General features: G+C 45.6%; 1 protein-coding gene across 1 annotated transcript in view; it reads left to right on the plus strand.

Annotated features, from left to right (window-relative positions):
* The first annotated feature begins 5442 nt into the window (after window positions 1–5442).
* frem1b (Fras1 related extracellular matrix 1b) overlaps window positions 5443–17674 on the plus strand; it is a 37721-nt gene continuing 25489 nt past the window's right edge. The window contains exons 1-9 of the mRNA XM_030434365.1: window positions 5443–5687; window positions 7178–7356; window positions 10048–10399; window positions 10477–10571; window positions 10810–11072; window positions 11929–12128; window positions 12712–13035; window positions 13152–13260; window positions 13348–13479. Coding sequence (XP_030290225.1) covers window positions 10184–10399; window positions 10477–10571; window positions 10810–11072; window positions 11929–12128; window positions 12712–13035; window positions 13152–13260; window positions 13348–13479 — 1339 coding nt within the window. The 5' untranslated portion in view covers window positions 5443–5687; window positions 7178–7356; window positions 10048–10183. The remainder of the gene's footprint in view (window positions 5688–7177; window positions 7357–10047; window positions 10400–10476; window positions 10572–10809; window positions 11073–11928; window positions 12129–12711; window positions 13036–13151; window positions 13261–13347; window positions 13480–17674) is intronic.

Consider the following 17674-nt stretch of genomic DNA (forward strand, 5'->3'; position numbering starts at 1 on the left):
CCCCGCCTTCCTCAGGAGATAACACCCCCCCCCCCAACACACACACACACACACACACACACACACCACCAACTCGTCGCCTCGTTCATCCAGTCGTCTAATTCCTCCTTCAACCCGGCCTCACCTGATACTGCCGGCCAGGCTTCAGGCCTGTGTGTGTGTGTGTGTGTGTGTGTGTGTGTGTGTGATCCATTTCCCTTTGTTGACCCCACCCGCCGCCCCACATCGCTCCACGGCCTCCTCGGGGAGGAGTGAGGAGGGTGTCAGTCAGTCAGTGACTCTGACGTATTGGATCTGACAGGTTCCCAGTGAGACTCTGAGCCTCCGCTGGTCACCAGTACGACTCTTTAATGGGACTAATGGGCTCGTGTTCGACCTCATAGACACTCAGTCAGTGTGTTCATCCATGAACTGAAGCTGTGTCTCCGTCCTACACCACATACTGACAGTACGAGACCAGCAGAGGGCGCTCTGAAGACCAACGTGACCTTTGACCTTTCACTAATAAAGTCAGCAGTCATAAAAACGATAAATACAGAGTGAAAGTATTTTAATTTGATCTGAGAAGTCGAGTCGAGTAAAGTCTGACAGACATCATCACAGCTGTTACGTGTGTTTATTGTTTCTGTGCTGATGTTTGTAGCTCAGCTCAGCTGGAGAGATGATTCTGTTTCCTGTCACACTTCCACTTCCTGTCTGTTTCTCTACAGACAGGAAGTGTAAACCTGCACTAAATGATGTGACGGTTACTGCTGTCGTCTCTCAGCTCCTTCATGAGGCCTCACAGACTCTGAGCAGCAGTAATGATGGAGGAATATTCAGCGTTTCACTCTGAATCTCTTAATAAAGACGTCCTCCTCACTCAACCTCTCACTGTGGGAGGGATGGAGGGAGGGATGGAGGGAGGGAGGATGCTGCCTGTGGATGCAGCTCTGGCTCTTCGTGGGTCGGTGCCACCGAGCTGAACGGGTGCCACGAGGCTGGCAGCGGCCCGCCGCTCTGATTCTCCTGCCAACACGCTGCCGGTGGAGAGCTTCAGTGGACGACTCCAAACCCGAGCTGCTTTAATCTCTCACTTTATTCGTGGCTGCAAAGCGGCTCTGTGGAAACCCTCGGCTTCCACTGGAAGGTGTCGGCAGCGTACCTGATAATTACTGAACTCCAGAAAAGCTGCCGTTCAAAGCGCTGCCGACAGATTCTCACTTTCTCAGCCAACAGATCTGTCAGGAGGCGTCAGCCGCCAACAGTCCTCCAACACACAGCTCCACCTCTGCAGCTTCGACACCCAGAGAATCCACCGCTCCAACACAAAATGTCCTCCAAGTTCCCCGACTGAAAGAGGATTCCTTCTCTTGTTGTTTCTCTCCCGCCTTCACTCGTCAGTGCACACTGTTCCAGGATTTAATTATGGGTCAGTGAGGAAGGGAAATTAATTTCAGGCGGTGGAGGAGTCACGGCGTCGGGCTGACAGGGACCCCGGGGCCGAGGAGGTGGGCACGGGGCCAAACGCCGTGGCAAAGTCTAAAGTCACCACGCAAAGGGTAGCAGTCAGAAGTGATCAGAGAGCGCCGGACAGTCGACTGGAAGTCAGTCAGAGCCGCAGCGACGTTTCTGGCACTGAAGCCTCCGAATAAATCTAAATCCAGAGTGACAGACACGCCTCAACTTCAGCACAACTTTCTTTATCTGACCTCCAGCTGCTCGGGTCACCACACGGACATCTTCTTCTTCTTCACTTACTTTTAATGATTCTTAATATTCTCTCTACAAAACAGGAGTCACAGTGTAGCTGTGTGCCGTCCAGCAGAGTGTTTGTGTGAGATTTCAGCAGGAATTAACAGCTAGATAAATCTTTTCATTGCCCCTTTAAAACAAACTAGAAAAAAATGTTCCTACAAACCATTTCTGTTACCAAATGTATTAATATTCAACGTGTTGAACGTCCAAATTGCATCAAATTCGACTCTGCACTTCCTGACATCCTCTGCAACCAACCTGCCGAGTGTGAAGTGGATCTGATGAACGGTTCCTGAGATCTGCGAGTAACAGACGGACAAAATCACACTTCAGCGTAAAATACCTGTTTATTTCACCATAAACACGACTGATCTCCGACATCTGAGCCACAAACTGTCTCCTCTTCTACATGAACCTGATATGAGACATTTTATAATTGAATGTGTTTGACAGCTACACATATGAACTTATCTGTGGTTTGCTTCTAAAATCTGATGAAAGTCTCTTCATCCAAGGACACTTTATTCATCCTTCTTTATTAATATAAAAAAAAAATCACTGGGAAGCAGAATGAATGGATAATCAATAAATATGAATATCAAATAATTACAATCTAAAGTGAAGCAACCTACAGATAAAAACATATTTAAACAAACACAAACTCAAGATATTGGAGATCATTCCACATAAAACATTAAATCAGCAGCACATAAATTCATATTCTCCAAATACTCATTTAAAGAAGGTTAAAGATATTAAATAAATCAGTTCAATTAAATGTCATTTTTCATTTGTTTGTGCAAAAATAAAAAATGTAAAATCCAGTTTTTGTGATCCTGTATTAAAACACAAAGTAATTATTGATTCTACCTGAAACATGTTAAATCAAACTGACAGGAAACAACAACATCGTTTAGAAATCTGAAATCTGAAGCTGTTTTATTTTAAGGATTTGTTTTGAGCAGCGTCAGAGAAGTACGAACCACAGATCTGTAAATGTTTTTACTTTATATTCAACCAAAACAATGAAGAAGAAGAGAAGACAGAACATCCTCATCTTGTTCTGTCCAGCAGGTTTTCTCCTCCTCCTGGATGTTTTTGCAGCGATCAGACCTCCACAGACCGACTGCTGCTGCTGCTGCTGCTGCTGCTGCTGAGGTTTCCTGACAACATGTGTTGAAACACTCAGACTGTGAGGAGACTCTGAACGCTCTGAACACTAACAAACCTCCCAGAGAGGAAACCAAACAGTCCTCAGCGAGCAGCGAGGACAGGAAGGAAGAAATGATCTTATAATCAAGATCATCCATCCAGATTCCTCCAGACACTGCGGGTCGGAGCGTGACCTCTGACCTTTCATCAGGTGGACAAATTCACTGATGACGTGTTGTTGGTCACGAACACGAGACATCCAGAATGTCACACACGCTGCGTCAGACGCCATGTTTGTTTAGACTCTCGTTCCTGGTGACATCACGCAGGTCGTGACAGGTGAATCGTCACGTGTCTCCTGGACGGGTCGGAACAAGAATTTATGGCTTTAATCAATAGTGTGGCGCTGAGTGAGGCTGTTCAGCTGCCGTCTGTTACTGTTGTTAGAGAATCTGCAGGACCGGGACCGGGACCAGGACCGGGACCAGGACCGGCTTCTCCTCTGACTGCTGGTTCCTCCATTAAAGGGATTTCTTCTTCCTGCAGCTTCACCTGCAGAAGCCATTAACTGTGTGTGTGTGTGTGTGTGTGTGTGTGTGTGTGTGTGTGTGTGTGTGTGTGTGTGTGTGTGCGTGTGTGTGTGCGTGTGTGTGTGTGTTGGGTAACAGAGGTGAGCAGGTCAGCTGTTTCTGTCCGTCAGCTGATGGCAGCAGCTCCGCGGGGAGCGACCGACCTGTGTTTGTGTTTTAACTCTGGACTTAACGAGAGCAACAGATTATAAAAGTCACATTAAACAAAAACACACAAAACAAACGAGTAAAACTCAAAATATGATTGGCAGCTGGATTTGTTGTATGTTGGAGGCTGAGCTGGTGGAACGTGTGTTTATTAAGTTCCTACAAGTACTAAAGTTTATTTTTTTACTCCACTTTGTACTTCAGAGAGAAACTTGTTACTTCACTGCCTTCGTCTGACGCAGCGGTGCCAAAGACTCTGAACTATGTCCGCTGGACCGAGAGCCAATTATTCCAAAAACAAAGCCTGTCGCTGTGAAGGAAACAGTCTGAGGTTGTTAACCCGACTGTATTCACACTGGACTGAGTGAAGACTGAAGCTGTGTTCGAGTCTTCTCCTCACTGGATCATGACGTCAGTGAACAGTTTCCTGGTGAGTTTAATCTGAGTGGTTAATCGCCTCCATCAACGAGGTCACAGTCTCACCTGCGTCCGTTTGTTGTGTGGCTGTTTTGTTGGTTTGCCGGCAGGATTACACAAAAAAACATGGACGGAGGACGAGAGTCAGCGGAGAACAGAGCTCGTTAACGTCTGGAGTGGAACCACATGAAGAGTCGATCCAGTGTGACACAAAGTGGTTCTACACATGTCGATGAAACAAATGTTCTCAGCCCTGAAATTATCTGATATTCAATGTACCTACACATTAAAAGTACAAGTAACAGTGAATATGTATATATATATATATATATATATATATATATATATATATATATATATATATACATATATATCTATATATATCTATATATCTATATATATATATATATATATATATATATATATATACATATATATATATATATATATATATAGATATATATATGCTACATACATGCTTGCACACATGTATTTACTGTAAACTATTAGCATTTAGCATTAGCATTTTTCTTTTTTATCTGTTTGCAGATTAAAAAAATAGGTAAATGTAAAAATGTTTCTGCTTTGGCTCTGCTGCAGGATGTAATCTGTAAAGTAACTAGTACTCTTACTACAGATAAATGTTGTGCAATGTTCCTCAAAACTGAGCTCACGTACATTTTTCTGATTATACTTTCATACTTCTGCACAGTGATGGAAGGTAACAAAGTACATTTACTCAAGTACTGTACTTAAATACAGTTTTAAGGTACTTTTACTTGAGTATTTCCATTTTCTGCTCCTTCTACTCCACTACAAATATTGTACTTTGACTCCATGTTTACTTGGTGACTTAAGTTACTTTGCAGATTATTTTGCTGCAACAAAAACACTGATTCCATTTATCAGAAACATGCCAAAAAAGTTCCACTTGTACTTTTACTTGTACAAGTACATTAAATATCAGATACTTTCCGACTTTTACTCGAGTACTTTTCACAAGGATGCCTTTCATGATATTTTTACTTTAACACACGTCACTCGTATATCTTCTGTCCTCTCTGGTTTTCACCAACAGTCCACAGATCAGAAACATCTCTGTCAGCTCTGAATGTGACTGCAGCTGATCACACGACTGCAAAACAACAAACAGGAACTTCTGAACCACACGAGGTTCTCAGGTGAGTCCGTCCGCAGGTACCTGAGGTCCAAAACCGAGATTTAAAGGTGTATTTGACCCAAATGTGCGTCACAGAGGGAAGTGAAGGCAGAGAGCTGCAGGCAGAGAGGCGGGAGGCTGTAAAAATAAAAGTCCTGGAAACCTTGCAGCACATTTCCTGTCTGCTCCCTCTCTCTCTCTCCCTCGCTCGCCCTCTCTCTCTCTCTGGTTGTGGCTGACTCCGCCAGTGGAGGAAACTCGCTCGCCCTTTGTTCTGCCTATCTCACACTCTACCCCCGTCTCTCTGTGTCTTGTTGTTGGATGCCAGACGTCTCAGGGTGACGGAGAGCTGTGGAGTAAAGGGGGAGGTGGTGCAAACAGTGAGTGTGAAGTGTGTGTGTGTGACAGCATTCCTCTTCCTCTGAGCGTGTGCAGAAGGTGAAGAAGAAGACGGAGGCGAACAGAGAAGCTCCACCAGCTTGGAGGTAGGTGCCAGCCGACACACACAAACCTCCACCAGGCCTCCACTCACAGAGCAAACCACATCAGAGCAGAACGAGGGGATTTCCTGACTTTTACTCTCATTCTGCTTCTTTCTAATCTGAAACACTCACACACTCGTAAACACACACACACACACACACACACTGATGGGAGTGTGTCCCTTCAGGTTTACAGGCTGAGGATGTGATTAAAGCTGCAGGAGTTCAGTGGAAACTTTCTCTGCAGAGCTGCAGAAGAAACCTGCTGCAGACCTGCATCTGCGTCCGGACAGAAAAACACACTGTAAATATCAAATACAGACAGATCAACTCATATACAGACAGATCAACTCATATACAGACAGATCAACTCATATACAGACAGATAAACTCATATACAGACAGATAAACTCATATACAGACAGATAAACTCATATACAGACAGATAAACTCATATACAGACAGATAAACTCATATACAGACAGATAAACTCACTGTAGTCAGCGAGACTCAGATAAACATTTAGAATAATGAAGGACAGGGTAGAAACTCACGTATAATAAAAGATAAACTCACATTGGAACAGATAAATTAAGGTAGACACATGATGTCAGTACAGACTCGTGTAGTCGCTGATAGATTAATGTGTTAAACTCAAGTAAGAACGGATAAACATACTTTAACTCACCGAGAAACACGTAAATTAATGTACAGACACAAATTCACAAACAGGCCGTTGAACACGCGTACGGAAAGATGAACTCATGTTTGGATCTACAGATTCTGAATGAACAGATTAACGTTGGTGGCTAACAGGTGAACTCAGGTACAAATAGATTAATTCACTGTATGAACCAATAACATCACATATGAACATAAAGTTACATAAGGACAGTTGAAGACGACATTAAAGTCACGTATAAATCTACAAGTCTTGAATAAACGTAAAGACAAGCTGATGCACAAACAGACAAACTGATAAACTCACAAATAAACATCCAAACTAACATATAGACGAATAAACTCATACAAGACCAATCTTAAATGTTTTCAAGTACAAATGACGTAACCGTGTTTCCGGAGCAGATTTCAGGTTCCAACAGTTAAACTCACGTACGAACACACGTAGAAACACAGAAACTCACACAGACTCAAACAGGTGAACTAACATACAAACTGATCAAAAACTCTACACATAAAAACTAAGAAGAAGAAAAATCTGTTGACTGTTTATTAAGTAGAAGTCAGTGAAGTAGCACAGCTAGCTTATTAGCTCCAGCAGCATCTGCAGCAGAGTGTAATAGAAGTTGTATTTACAGGAGAGTTTCAGTGTTTTGTTCACTTCACTGTGTAAAACATGGAGATCTGATGGAAACAATAAACACAATGATCCAACTCAAAGGTTCTGGATGTGACCACAGTCACCAGCTACAGAGAGCCCGCGTGGGTCCGACTGTGGTCAGATCTGCAGTTAATTATGGTGTTTCATTCAGAACCGTGTCAGCTCACCTCAGAGCTGCATTCCCGTCCAGCAGCAGTGACTCACTTCCAGCCATCGCAGCAGCTGCTGGATCATTTAACAGACGTCCTGCCTCACACTCAGTCCTGCTGTTTGGATCCGGCCCGGCCAGCGTTTCTGCAGAGACGACGCACTGATCCACCGGCTGTGCAGGTAAAATTAATTCTTCTTACGGAGAAACAGGACTGGAGGCATTATTCAGTTAAATGTTCTGCTGTTCTAACAGGCGAGGCTGCAACATCCTTAATGTAAAACTCTTCACAACTTAAACGAGCTGTTGAACAACCTGGAAAAACTAAAGCAGACCTAAAAATCTGAGTTTATGTAAAACTAGAAGACGACTAATGTTGACTTTACGTTGTTCTTGGTGTTTCCTTGGCAACAGTTTGGGTGTTTCCTCTGATCTGGTCTCATGGCGGTCGCGGTTCACAGCGAGTTCAGTTGATACTGACAGCTGGATTTAAAACATGGAGACTTCTGATTGGTTGGAGAGATTCGGTGGTTGTCTAACAGGAGTTAGCGTCGTCCTGGTTTGCTTGATCGGAGATTTTCAATTTGATTTTGGATTATTGCAGAAAACAAGTTCTTGATATGAACACAAGTTTATGTTATGTTTTGTTCACAGATGTTCACCGTGACCAGAAGTACAAGTTAACATCTACATGGCTGTAAACAGACTTTAGCGTCACCAGCACTAAGCTAGCTGGACTAACAAGTAGATGAGTCTCTGTGTTCACTGTGAGGATGTTTTAAATCAAATGTAGGGTTTTTACTCAAAGAACAAAACATGAATATCTCTTAAACTTGTGTTAACCAAAGACCAGTCAACCCGTACCGTACCTGAGGTTGAGATGAATAACAAGAGCTCAATGTAGCTTAGAGATAAATGCTAAATGCTTTAATTAGAGGAATTAACATGTAGTATGAAGACAGTCACTCATCCTGTTGTCTCCAAACATTCACGACACTCCAGCAGATAGTTCAGATTCTGTTTGTCTGTTTCAGTCCAGAACCACACCGTTAGCTTCCAGGCTAAAGAGGTTTCTAAAGCGGAACCAGATTAAACTCTCATCAAGCGTGTAACGTAGCTAACGTTAGCTTTGTGTTTCTGCTAGCCTGTAAGAAAAAAAAAAATCTGATGTATTTCAGTGGCTGGTATCTATGAAGGTATGCACTCTACTGAGGGCCATTCTAGTTGTCAGACTTGAAATGTAAAAGAAAATGACCATTCTTTATATTCAGTATGTGTGTGGTGACGTTCTGACGCATGAGACAATAAAACTCTGGAATCAGAAGTGACAGAAGTGTTCTGGTCGGGTCGGGTCAGAACAAAGAGCTGACAGAAGTTCAAACTGTGGTTCACTTCTCACCTCCACACAGCGGGCTGCTCACAGGAGGAAGTGAGTGTGATGTCAAGTGTTTCCGACGTTTACCTGCTTGTCTAACATCACACAGATGTAGAGAGCGGAGGGAGTTCTGAAGGCATCGGACCGACACCACCAGTCCTGGAGTTACGTACGAGGTGCTGCTGAGGTCGCAGAACACGTCACAGGTTCTAACCTCTGTGATGTGTTCAGACCACCTGTTAGACTGCTGGAATCTAAATTATGTAACACTTCTTTGTGAGCGCTGTGACAAAAACTCCAGAACCGTCTCTGTGATGACCTCACCCCTCCTCAGAACCATGTACATGTAACCATGCCTGTTCTCAGAGCTGCAGCCGAGCGGCACCGGCTCAAACTCAAACTAACGAACCGGTGCTCGTCTGGTTGGATGGGAAGTGACACGCCGGCTCCAGTTGGTGCCCTGCTTTGATCCTGAAAACACCCTCCCCCGTCTCCCCGTCCTCCCCCGCTCCACCCGTCCTCCCCCGCTCCACCCGTCCCATGCCATTTCCAGCACCTCTGCGGGGTCACGCAGATTAACCCCTTGTTTCCTGCAGTGGGCTTTAGTTTGAAGTGAAATGGAGGGTGAAAGCGTTCTCTGGCTGGGCGAGTGAAGCAGCGGGGGAAGAAGGCCGGGCGGCATGCTGGGAGTTGTTTTTAAGGGTTTGGAGGGTTTAGAGGAGTTCTGGCGTTTGCTCGGGGCAGTCGCAGGATTAACAGCCAAGCAGCTGATCGTTTTTTAGAAGCTTTGAGGGGAAAAGGTGACGTTGGAGGAGGTTTGGAGCGGTTCAGGATTCTGTGATGTGAGTATTTCAGCGTCAGAGCGGGAAGACGTCTGTGTGAACAGGTCAGAGGTCAGTTTAACAGCTTTTTACTGCAGCAGACTGTATTTGTAAAAGCTGCTGAGACTCTGGAGTCAAACATCAGATCTGCGTCTTGTTGTTTAACGTGATGTTGTTGGTGTTGGTGTGTCGGTCCTTCAGTATCTTGTTTGATGGATTAGCACCTTCGTTAGCGCTGATCTGTAGCGCTGCTTCCAGACGAGCAGGTTTGACAAACACTCGCCCTGCTGTCGCTCAGCTTACAGCAGAAACAAATGTAACCGAGTGAAAAACATGACGAGATGATGAGAGACAGTTAACTGAGATCAATGAACTAGTGGCGACGAAGGGAAACCGTCACCTCATATCACCTGTGTGTCGACCAGCTGACATTGAACGCACCTCAGAGACTACAGCAGCCATCTTGTTCGTTCTGTGACGGCGTGAGAGGAGATAACTCTCCAAACCACCAGGAGTCTGTTCTCGTTATTCAAAAAGAGGAAACTGGAAGAGAAAAGACAAACTGCTGTTATGATGAAACAGCGTTTCTTTGACCCCACGCTCGCTAACAAAGCCACGTCTAATCCAGAATGTTTCTGTGAGCGTCAGTAAGAGTTAAACTCTTCTCTCCTCTGCAGGGTGTAGCTGCACAATGATGTGGGTGGAGGCAGACTGAATGGAGATCCCGACAGTGAGGCCTTCATCCTCCATCAGCTGTGGTCTCAACTTCACTTCAGATTAAATCCTTCCTACTGCGCAACAAGAAGATCCAAGATGGCTGCCGTCGGCGTGTTGCTGCTGCTGGCGGTGGCGTCCGTCTGCAGAGGGAGTCTGGTTGTGGTGAACTCGGGCGTGGAGGTCGTCAGAGGCAGATCAGCGTTTATCACGGAGACGGAGCTGAAGATCCACGTGGATCCCACCGCAGACTGTAAAGTGGAGGTGGTGATGAACGAACCGGTCACTCAGAGAGTCGGGAGGCTGACTCCACAGGTGAGGACACACCTGCTGACTCTGTCCCCGGTCCAAATGGACCGGTACAGAGGTGTGACTGGTGTTTTGTTGTGCAGGTGTTTGACTGCAGCTTCCTGGAGGACGAGGTGAAGTACGTCCACAATGGCAGCCCTCAGCTGGGCGAGGACTCGGTGATGCTGAGAGTCTACAGGTCAGTTAGCATGTGTTAGCATTAGCATCAGAGACGTGTTAGCATTAGCATCAGAGACGTATTAGCATTAGCATCAGAGGCGTGTTAGCATTAGCAACAGAGACGTGTTAGCATCAGAGACTTGTTAGCATTAGCATCAGAGACGTGTTAGCATTAGCATTAGCAGCAGTGGCAGTTTCTGCAGCTCACCAGAACAAAATGTCTTCATCGTCCTTTAACACGCTGCGTCTGTGTGGAGGTTCACGTCCTCGGACACGCTGGTGGAGACGGTGGTGGTGCCGGTTCGGGTGGTGGACTCGGACGTGCCCGGCGTGGTGGAGCTGGGCAGCGCCCCGCTGGTGGTCCCTCAGTTCTACGGTTTATCCAACGCCATCAACAGCTCCGTCCTGAACATCCGGACCAGAGCCGACCTGGTCTGCACCGTCAGACTGATGACCACCGACACCAGCGTCCCCGCTCTGGGTCAGCTGGTGAAGGAGGAGGACGCCACGCAGAGGAAGGGTACGCCACGGAAACATTTAGCTGTGACAGCAGAGAATACTGACGTCTGATTGGCTGACGGATGTACATTAAAAATTAAATGATCTCATAACAAAATGAAAAAAATTACAGTTGATTTCTAAAAGTCGAAAGTCGACATTAACATATTTTACTAGAAAGTTATTAAAACATTTTTTTATCTTTTGTCTTTGATTTATCAAAATAATTTATTTGAAACATTAAATCATGAACATAAATTAGAAAAATTTTCATAAACATACATTTTTAATAGTCCAAGATGTTCTAATAATAATAATAATAATAAACTTTTACTATTAACATTTTTTCTAAAAGCAGCTTTACAGTAAAACAACAGAACTAAAGACAGAAATAGTAAAATATTATAAAATGACCCGATAACAGAGATCAAATAAAAGAAAATATAAAAAAGAACTTAAAAAGGGAAAAAATGAAAAACATTTAAATTAGATTTCAGATTTAATCAAAAGCTAAATTTAAAATGGAAAATTTCCCTTAAAATGTACTTTAGAAACCTGCAGTTTATAAAATAAAGTACAGTTAAAGACAAATAGATAAAAATAAAATGTACAAAAAATTGCAGAATTTAATTATTAGTATATGTTGTGCAAACCTGATGTTTTGTGTATTTGCTGTCAGATCATGTTTCTTTATTCGTAGCTGTGTTAACACACACTGAACACACATTTTACAACACAGACAAAGTTGATAATATTATTAATGGCTTCACTGATCAGGACTTAAGAGAACAATTAAAAACCCTGACATAAATAACTACAATAACATCACGTTTCCTCCGTGTCGTCTGTCGCTCCACTCTTCTTCTTGTCGTCTTCAGGCAGAGAGACGGCGCCGCTCTGTCCCGGGAACAAACCGTGTCTTCACGACACCACCGAGGTCCGTTTCCTGAAAACCGGCTGCCCGGACTTCCTGAGCTCCGGTCTGAAGTACCAGCACCTCAGCCCTCCATCGCCAGAGATTGACTACATATCCATCAGGGTGGAGCTGAGGGAGCAGGCCACCAGGGCGCTGCTGGAGGTACGGGCAACATCCAGACATGAACATGGAGGATATAAGAATATTGATTTTGATGTTCTTCTGCTGAGACTGCAGCGCTGGACTCAATGTGCTGAAGATAAACAGCTCGTAGAGAGGAAAGTGTTGTGATGCTCATCAGAGTGCTTTAATTGAACAGAGTAGATTAACTGCAGGTTCTGATCCGAGTCGGATGTGGAAAGTTTCCAGCATCTGAGACGTGAAGCGGTTTATTGGCAGAGAGGAGGCGACGTCACACCTTCATGTCCTGTTCTCAGCTCGGTGGATGAGGAGGAAGTGGAGCAGGACGTTATCATCGAGTCCTCACCATCCCTGAATGTGTCTTCATACAGAGACCTGACACGTCTGATTGTGTTCTTACTCCTCAGCACCACACGTGACAGTTAACTCGTGTCTGTACGTGTTGATTTCTATCTGCTGTACGTCGTGTTAAAGCGTCCGTGAGTCCCGGAGGAGACGCAGGTTTAAACAGACGGGGTGAAAAACAGAAGAAGGAAGTTGTTTTGACTTTGAAACATCTATAATCTTAAATACTTCTTCTTCTGCTTCACTTTCCCGCCCTCAGGCAGAGTCAGTGTGGTTGCCGGTTCTGATCCACGGTGCGATGCAGAACCAGCCGCCCCAGGCCGCCTTCATGGCCTCCTTCATCCTGGAGGTGGACCAGTTCATCCTCACGCCCCTCACCACCGCAACCCTGGACGCCAAGGACCACGAGACGCCGCAGGAGAGGCTCGTCTTCAACGTGACCGCCCCGCCCGCCGCCGGCTACATCGCCCACCTGGACGACCACACCAAGCCCATCACGTCCTTCACCTGGCTGGACCTCCACGAGATGAAGGTGGCGTACCAGCCACCCAACAGCAGCCAATCACACCGCAGGAACTACGAGGTACTGAAGATCAGGCTCATTACGACTGATGATGAGGATAACAGGAGCTGTCAAACTCAGATATAATCAGTATGGTTACATGTACTCTAATGTTCTGTTAATGCATCTGATCTCAGGTGGAGTTCCAGGCTATAGACGGTTCTTACATGAGCAGCCCGCCCATCGTGGTCCACATCTCCATCAGAGCAGCTGAGACCAACGCACCCAGAGTCTCCTGGAACATGGGTACGTAACATCGCCTCACCGTTACACGTTACAGGACGTGTTTCTGTCTAACTGACCTCTGAGCTGTCTTCTTCTCCGGTGCGTCAGGTTTGGACCTGTTGGAGGGTCAGTCCCGACCAATCACGTGGGAGGAGCTGCAGATAGTGGACAGTGACAATGTGGATGCCGTCTACCTGGTGGCGGTGGACGGACCTCTGCATGGACGCCTCAGTGTCAGAGGTGAGGTCACAGGGTCGGGCTTCTTTGGTTGGGAAGAAAAGTTGGTTTCCTGGTCAACTGGCAGCTTTACTTGTTGCTAAGGTAACCGCTAACTACTGCTAACTGTAGCTGACTACTGCCAACTGTAGCTGACTACTGCCAACTGTAGCTAACTACTGCTAACTGTAGCTGACTACTGATAACTGTAGCTAACTACTGCCAACTGTAGCTGACTACTGCCAACTGTAGCTGACTACTGCCAACTGTAGCTAACTACTGCTAACTGTAGCTGACTACTGATAACTGTAGCTAACTACTGCCAACTGTAGCTGACTACTGCTAACTGTAGCTAACTACTGCTAACTGTAGCTGACTACTGATAACTGTAGCTAACTACTGCCAACTGTAGCTAACTACTGCCAACTGTAGCTAACTACTGCTAACTGTAGCTGATGTTAACTGGCTAGTTCAGTTAGCCGTGTAGCTAGCTCCTTTAACTGAGAACACTTCCACTGCTGGCTATAAGTCAGACACACTGTCCTGCCAGAGTCAGCTAATAGAACCACTATGTGCATAGCTAACTGAGCTAACTGGCTAATGGCAGCAACAGTTAGCCGCAGTCAGCAACAAGTGAAGCTATCTGTTTATCAGGGAACTCGTAAACTAACTGAGAGTTGAGCCGAGCAGTCACAACATATTTTATCAGTGAAATATGAACCAGTTTCTCCAAAATCAGTGAATGAAGTTATACGGTTGTGATTCTGTTCAGTGGTTCTGGGGAGGCCCGGCTCCCAGAATCACTCGTTGAGTCTGTGATGTGACGGTTCAGTGTTTTGGGCGACAGTCTGATCTAATGCAACTGTTTGTATGTTCACTAAGATGTTGGTTTAAAGCTCCCTGACTGGATGGAGCTCAGAAACCGGGTGTAGGCTGAAGATGGAGAGTTGCAACAGGAACATTTATTCACATGGAGTCTCGTCACTGTGAGAAACAAACCCAGTTTGGCCTCAAACGGATCGTCTGTGCTCGTCCCTCGCCGCTTTAATCCCGTGCTGGTATTCGCCACACTGCCCTGGGATTTCCCAGAGAACGTCGTCTGGCCTTTTCCGCCTTTTTTCCTCCATGTGTTGCCCGTCCGCCGGGACCGTGGTGTGGCTGGGGAAGCATATGTCTAGTGGCCCTGCATGTGTTTCCTAATCAGGTGTAAAATGGGGCCGTGGCCACTTCGCCAGGGGCCGTGGCAGCGCGGAGGCTGCCGCTGCCACGCTCTCCGTCCACGTCTGTCCCTTCCAGCCCAGCGCGCCGGGAGACGGCCTCTTTGTCTCCAGCGGGGAGCGGGACCGAGCAGATTGGAGGGACTTATGCCATTTCATGCCGTGGTGCACAGGGAGCAGATGCACTGTCCCCAAACAGGGTTTAATGCTACCAGCTCGGAGGAGGAGGGAGGACGGGGGAGGAGGAGGGAGGACGGGGGAGGTGACAGGAGTGCAGGCGGCCCGAGGGGTTCAGGCGGGAGTTAACCTTTCATGGCTGCGTTAGACACGGAGAGACGGAGCGAGGCAGCAGGGAGACGACGAGGCGTGTTCACAACTTCAACTTATCTGGTATTAAACTTGTGATCCGTCTCGTGGAGACACATTCACTGTCCTGTCGCACCGCACAAGAGTCGTGTGATGTCACGGACGCCGTCGTGTCCTGCGATCTGATTGGTTGGTGTCACTGATGTCACCATGCAGCGTCTCTGACAGGACAGCAGATATTAACTGGACACGAGGAAGGAAATCAACAGTGTTTGTAATTATTGATTCATTGATCAGTGAGCGAGGGGACGACTAGCAGCTCATCACTGACAGTAGATTTAATAAGTTACATCACACGGCATAAACAGATTCATTAAAGGTGACAGAAATACATTAAGAGCGGATGTCTGGTTACCATAGAGACTAATATAATTGTAGATGACATGTGAATATTTAATTTGTGCTCCGTGAATCTGACGTCTGAACACCTGATGAGAGAAAACGTATCTCCTGTTGCTTCGTCGTTATCAAGAGTTTAACAGGAAAGAAAGAAACTACAGAACATTTTCAGTTAATCTGCAGATTATTGTCTCAGTTCATTAATTAGTTGTATTAATCAGTTTCATCCAGCAGATCTGCAGTTTTCTGTCACACAGAAGGAAAGAAACCAGAAAATGTTCATATTTAACGAGCGACGAGTCACGACTTCTCTTAAAAAATGACTCAAAGTAACAAATCGATTATCAGAATGTTGGTGATTGATTCTGATAGGTGGCAACTCATGAATTAATTAATTAATTGTTGCGGCTCCATCCTCAACATTAATTAGTCATGTTGCACATTCAGATTAATAATACAAAGAGATGTTTTTGATCTCTGGAGGGAAAACTGACCACGTATCAATTTTAATGATCCAGTGATTGATTTATTACTTTTGCCACTTTAAGTTATTTCGCTGCTCAAACGTTTGTACTAAAGTGATTTTAGGTCATTATTAATTTGATGAACGCCTCATGTGTTAATTCAGTCATTACAGATAAAGTTAACAGAAGTTCTACATGAACGTTAAGTGTTTATTGTTTAAGTATTAAACATAAATTACATGAATTGATTATTATTCTGTCTCCTGTAATAAAACACTCATCTAGTTATTTAATTTATGCACATAAACTGAACTTCACATTACATTTGACCTTTACATTAAACTACTGTAGAGAGTAAACCTGAATATGATGAAATGTTTTGATGTTCACAGTATAATGACTTTAATGAAGCAGCAGATCGAACTCTTCCTGCTCAACTCGTCAGATCAGATTCTGTTTTAAATCCTGAATGTTTGAAGCGATTCTTCTCCTCTGATTTGAATCTTTTCTGCCTCTCTCGTCTCTCGTCTCTTTGTTTTCTTCCTGTTGTGTTTCTTCCTCCCGTCCTGATGAAGCTCCCGTAGCTCAGCAGTAGTTGGACGGTTGTTGAAACTTTTGTCCCACTAGGCAGATTTCCACCAGCACCTGCTCGGCATCATTTCCTCGCCTCGGTTTGGACCCGTGTTTATCTGCCGCTCTTGTTAAGTAGGAACAAAGCTGAGTAAAGTTTGGCTCTGCGCTGCTCACATGTTCTGATCGGAGCCCGTGAGTGGATCCTCTGGTGGAGTGGCGTCTCTGAGGGGAGCGCCGCCGACCCTCCATGCTGCGACTCGGGGGCGACGGCGCTGCAGCGCGGGGACAGTCACTGCAGGCTCGGTCCAACGCCTTCAGCCAAATGGATGGCTGCCTGTCCTGCTGCACACACACACACACACACATACACACACACACACACACACACACACACACACACACTCCCATCTTTTCCTTTATGGGCCTGTTGCCCAACGCCACCTTTGGGCCCAATTACCAAGTTGTTTCCATCAGTTGGACCAGTAGTCGGTTTCCCTCGGTAAAGTTGCTAATGAGGTTCGGGCTCGCGACCGTTCGTCTCTCAATCTGTCTGCTGACCTTGCCCTTCTGTCTCTCTGGCAACGCGCAGGGAGACAGGAAGCCCCCCATCCTGGCAACCGGGCGGCCACCGGGAAGGACGCCATGTTTTACCCCACCGGTGTTCACAGCACGAACCCCAGCCAGCGCCTCGTGGTGCCTTCAGGCGCTAAGAGAAACTTGTTATTTCCAAGTGACAATGGGAGAAAAAAAAACAGTGCATGTGTTGGAGGCAGTAATTGAATCAAAGTGCGAAGCTTTGGCTGTAAACTGATCCGTCCTCTGACAACAACACATGTCCGCCAGTGGGCCGCCGGTCACGTGACGCTCTGCTGTTAGTGTTAGCATGATGTAGAGTGTGAGGAAGGCCAGCCAGCAGCAGAGAGCCGACAGATGGACACGCCGACACTTTAGTAATGTAGGACAGAGAAGTTTCTCATGTTCGCTCCAACTCTTCAGACTGACGCCGAGTTCAGCTGAGCAGCGAAGCACCCGTCAGCTGACGGAGAGATGATACAAGCATGAAGCTGTGCAGCCAGAAACAACAGAACTATATGTTTATATATATTCTTTATAACTTCAGTATTTATCCAAACATTTCTTCTTTAATATGTTGACTGCAGACAAAAAATGACATGAAGATGTTTCTCTGATTGCAACATGCTGAGTGAAAATATAAATATAGATTCATCTAGAAAAAGCATGAAAAGTCGTATTGAAGAC

The sequence above is a fragment of the Sparus aurata genome, chromosome 11 (assembly GCF_900880675.1).
Source record: "Sparus aurata chromosome 11, fSpaAur1.1, whole genome shotgun sequence".
Taxonomy (NCBI): Eukaryota; Metazoa; Chordata; class Actinopteri; order Spariformes; family Sparidae; genus Sparus; species Sparus aurata.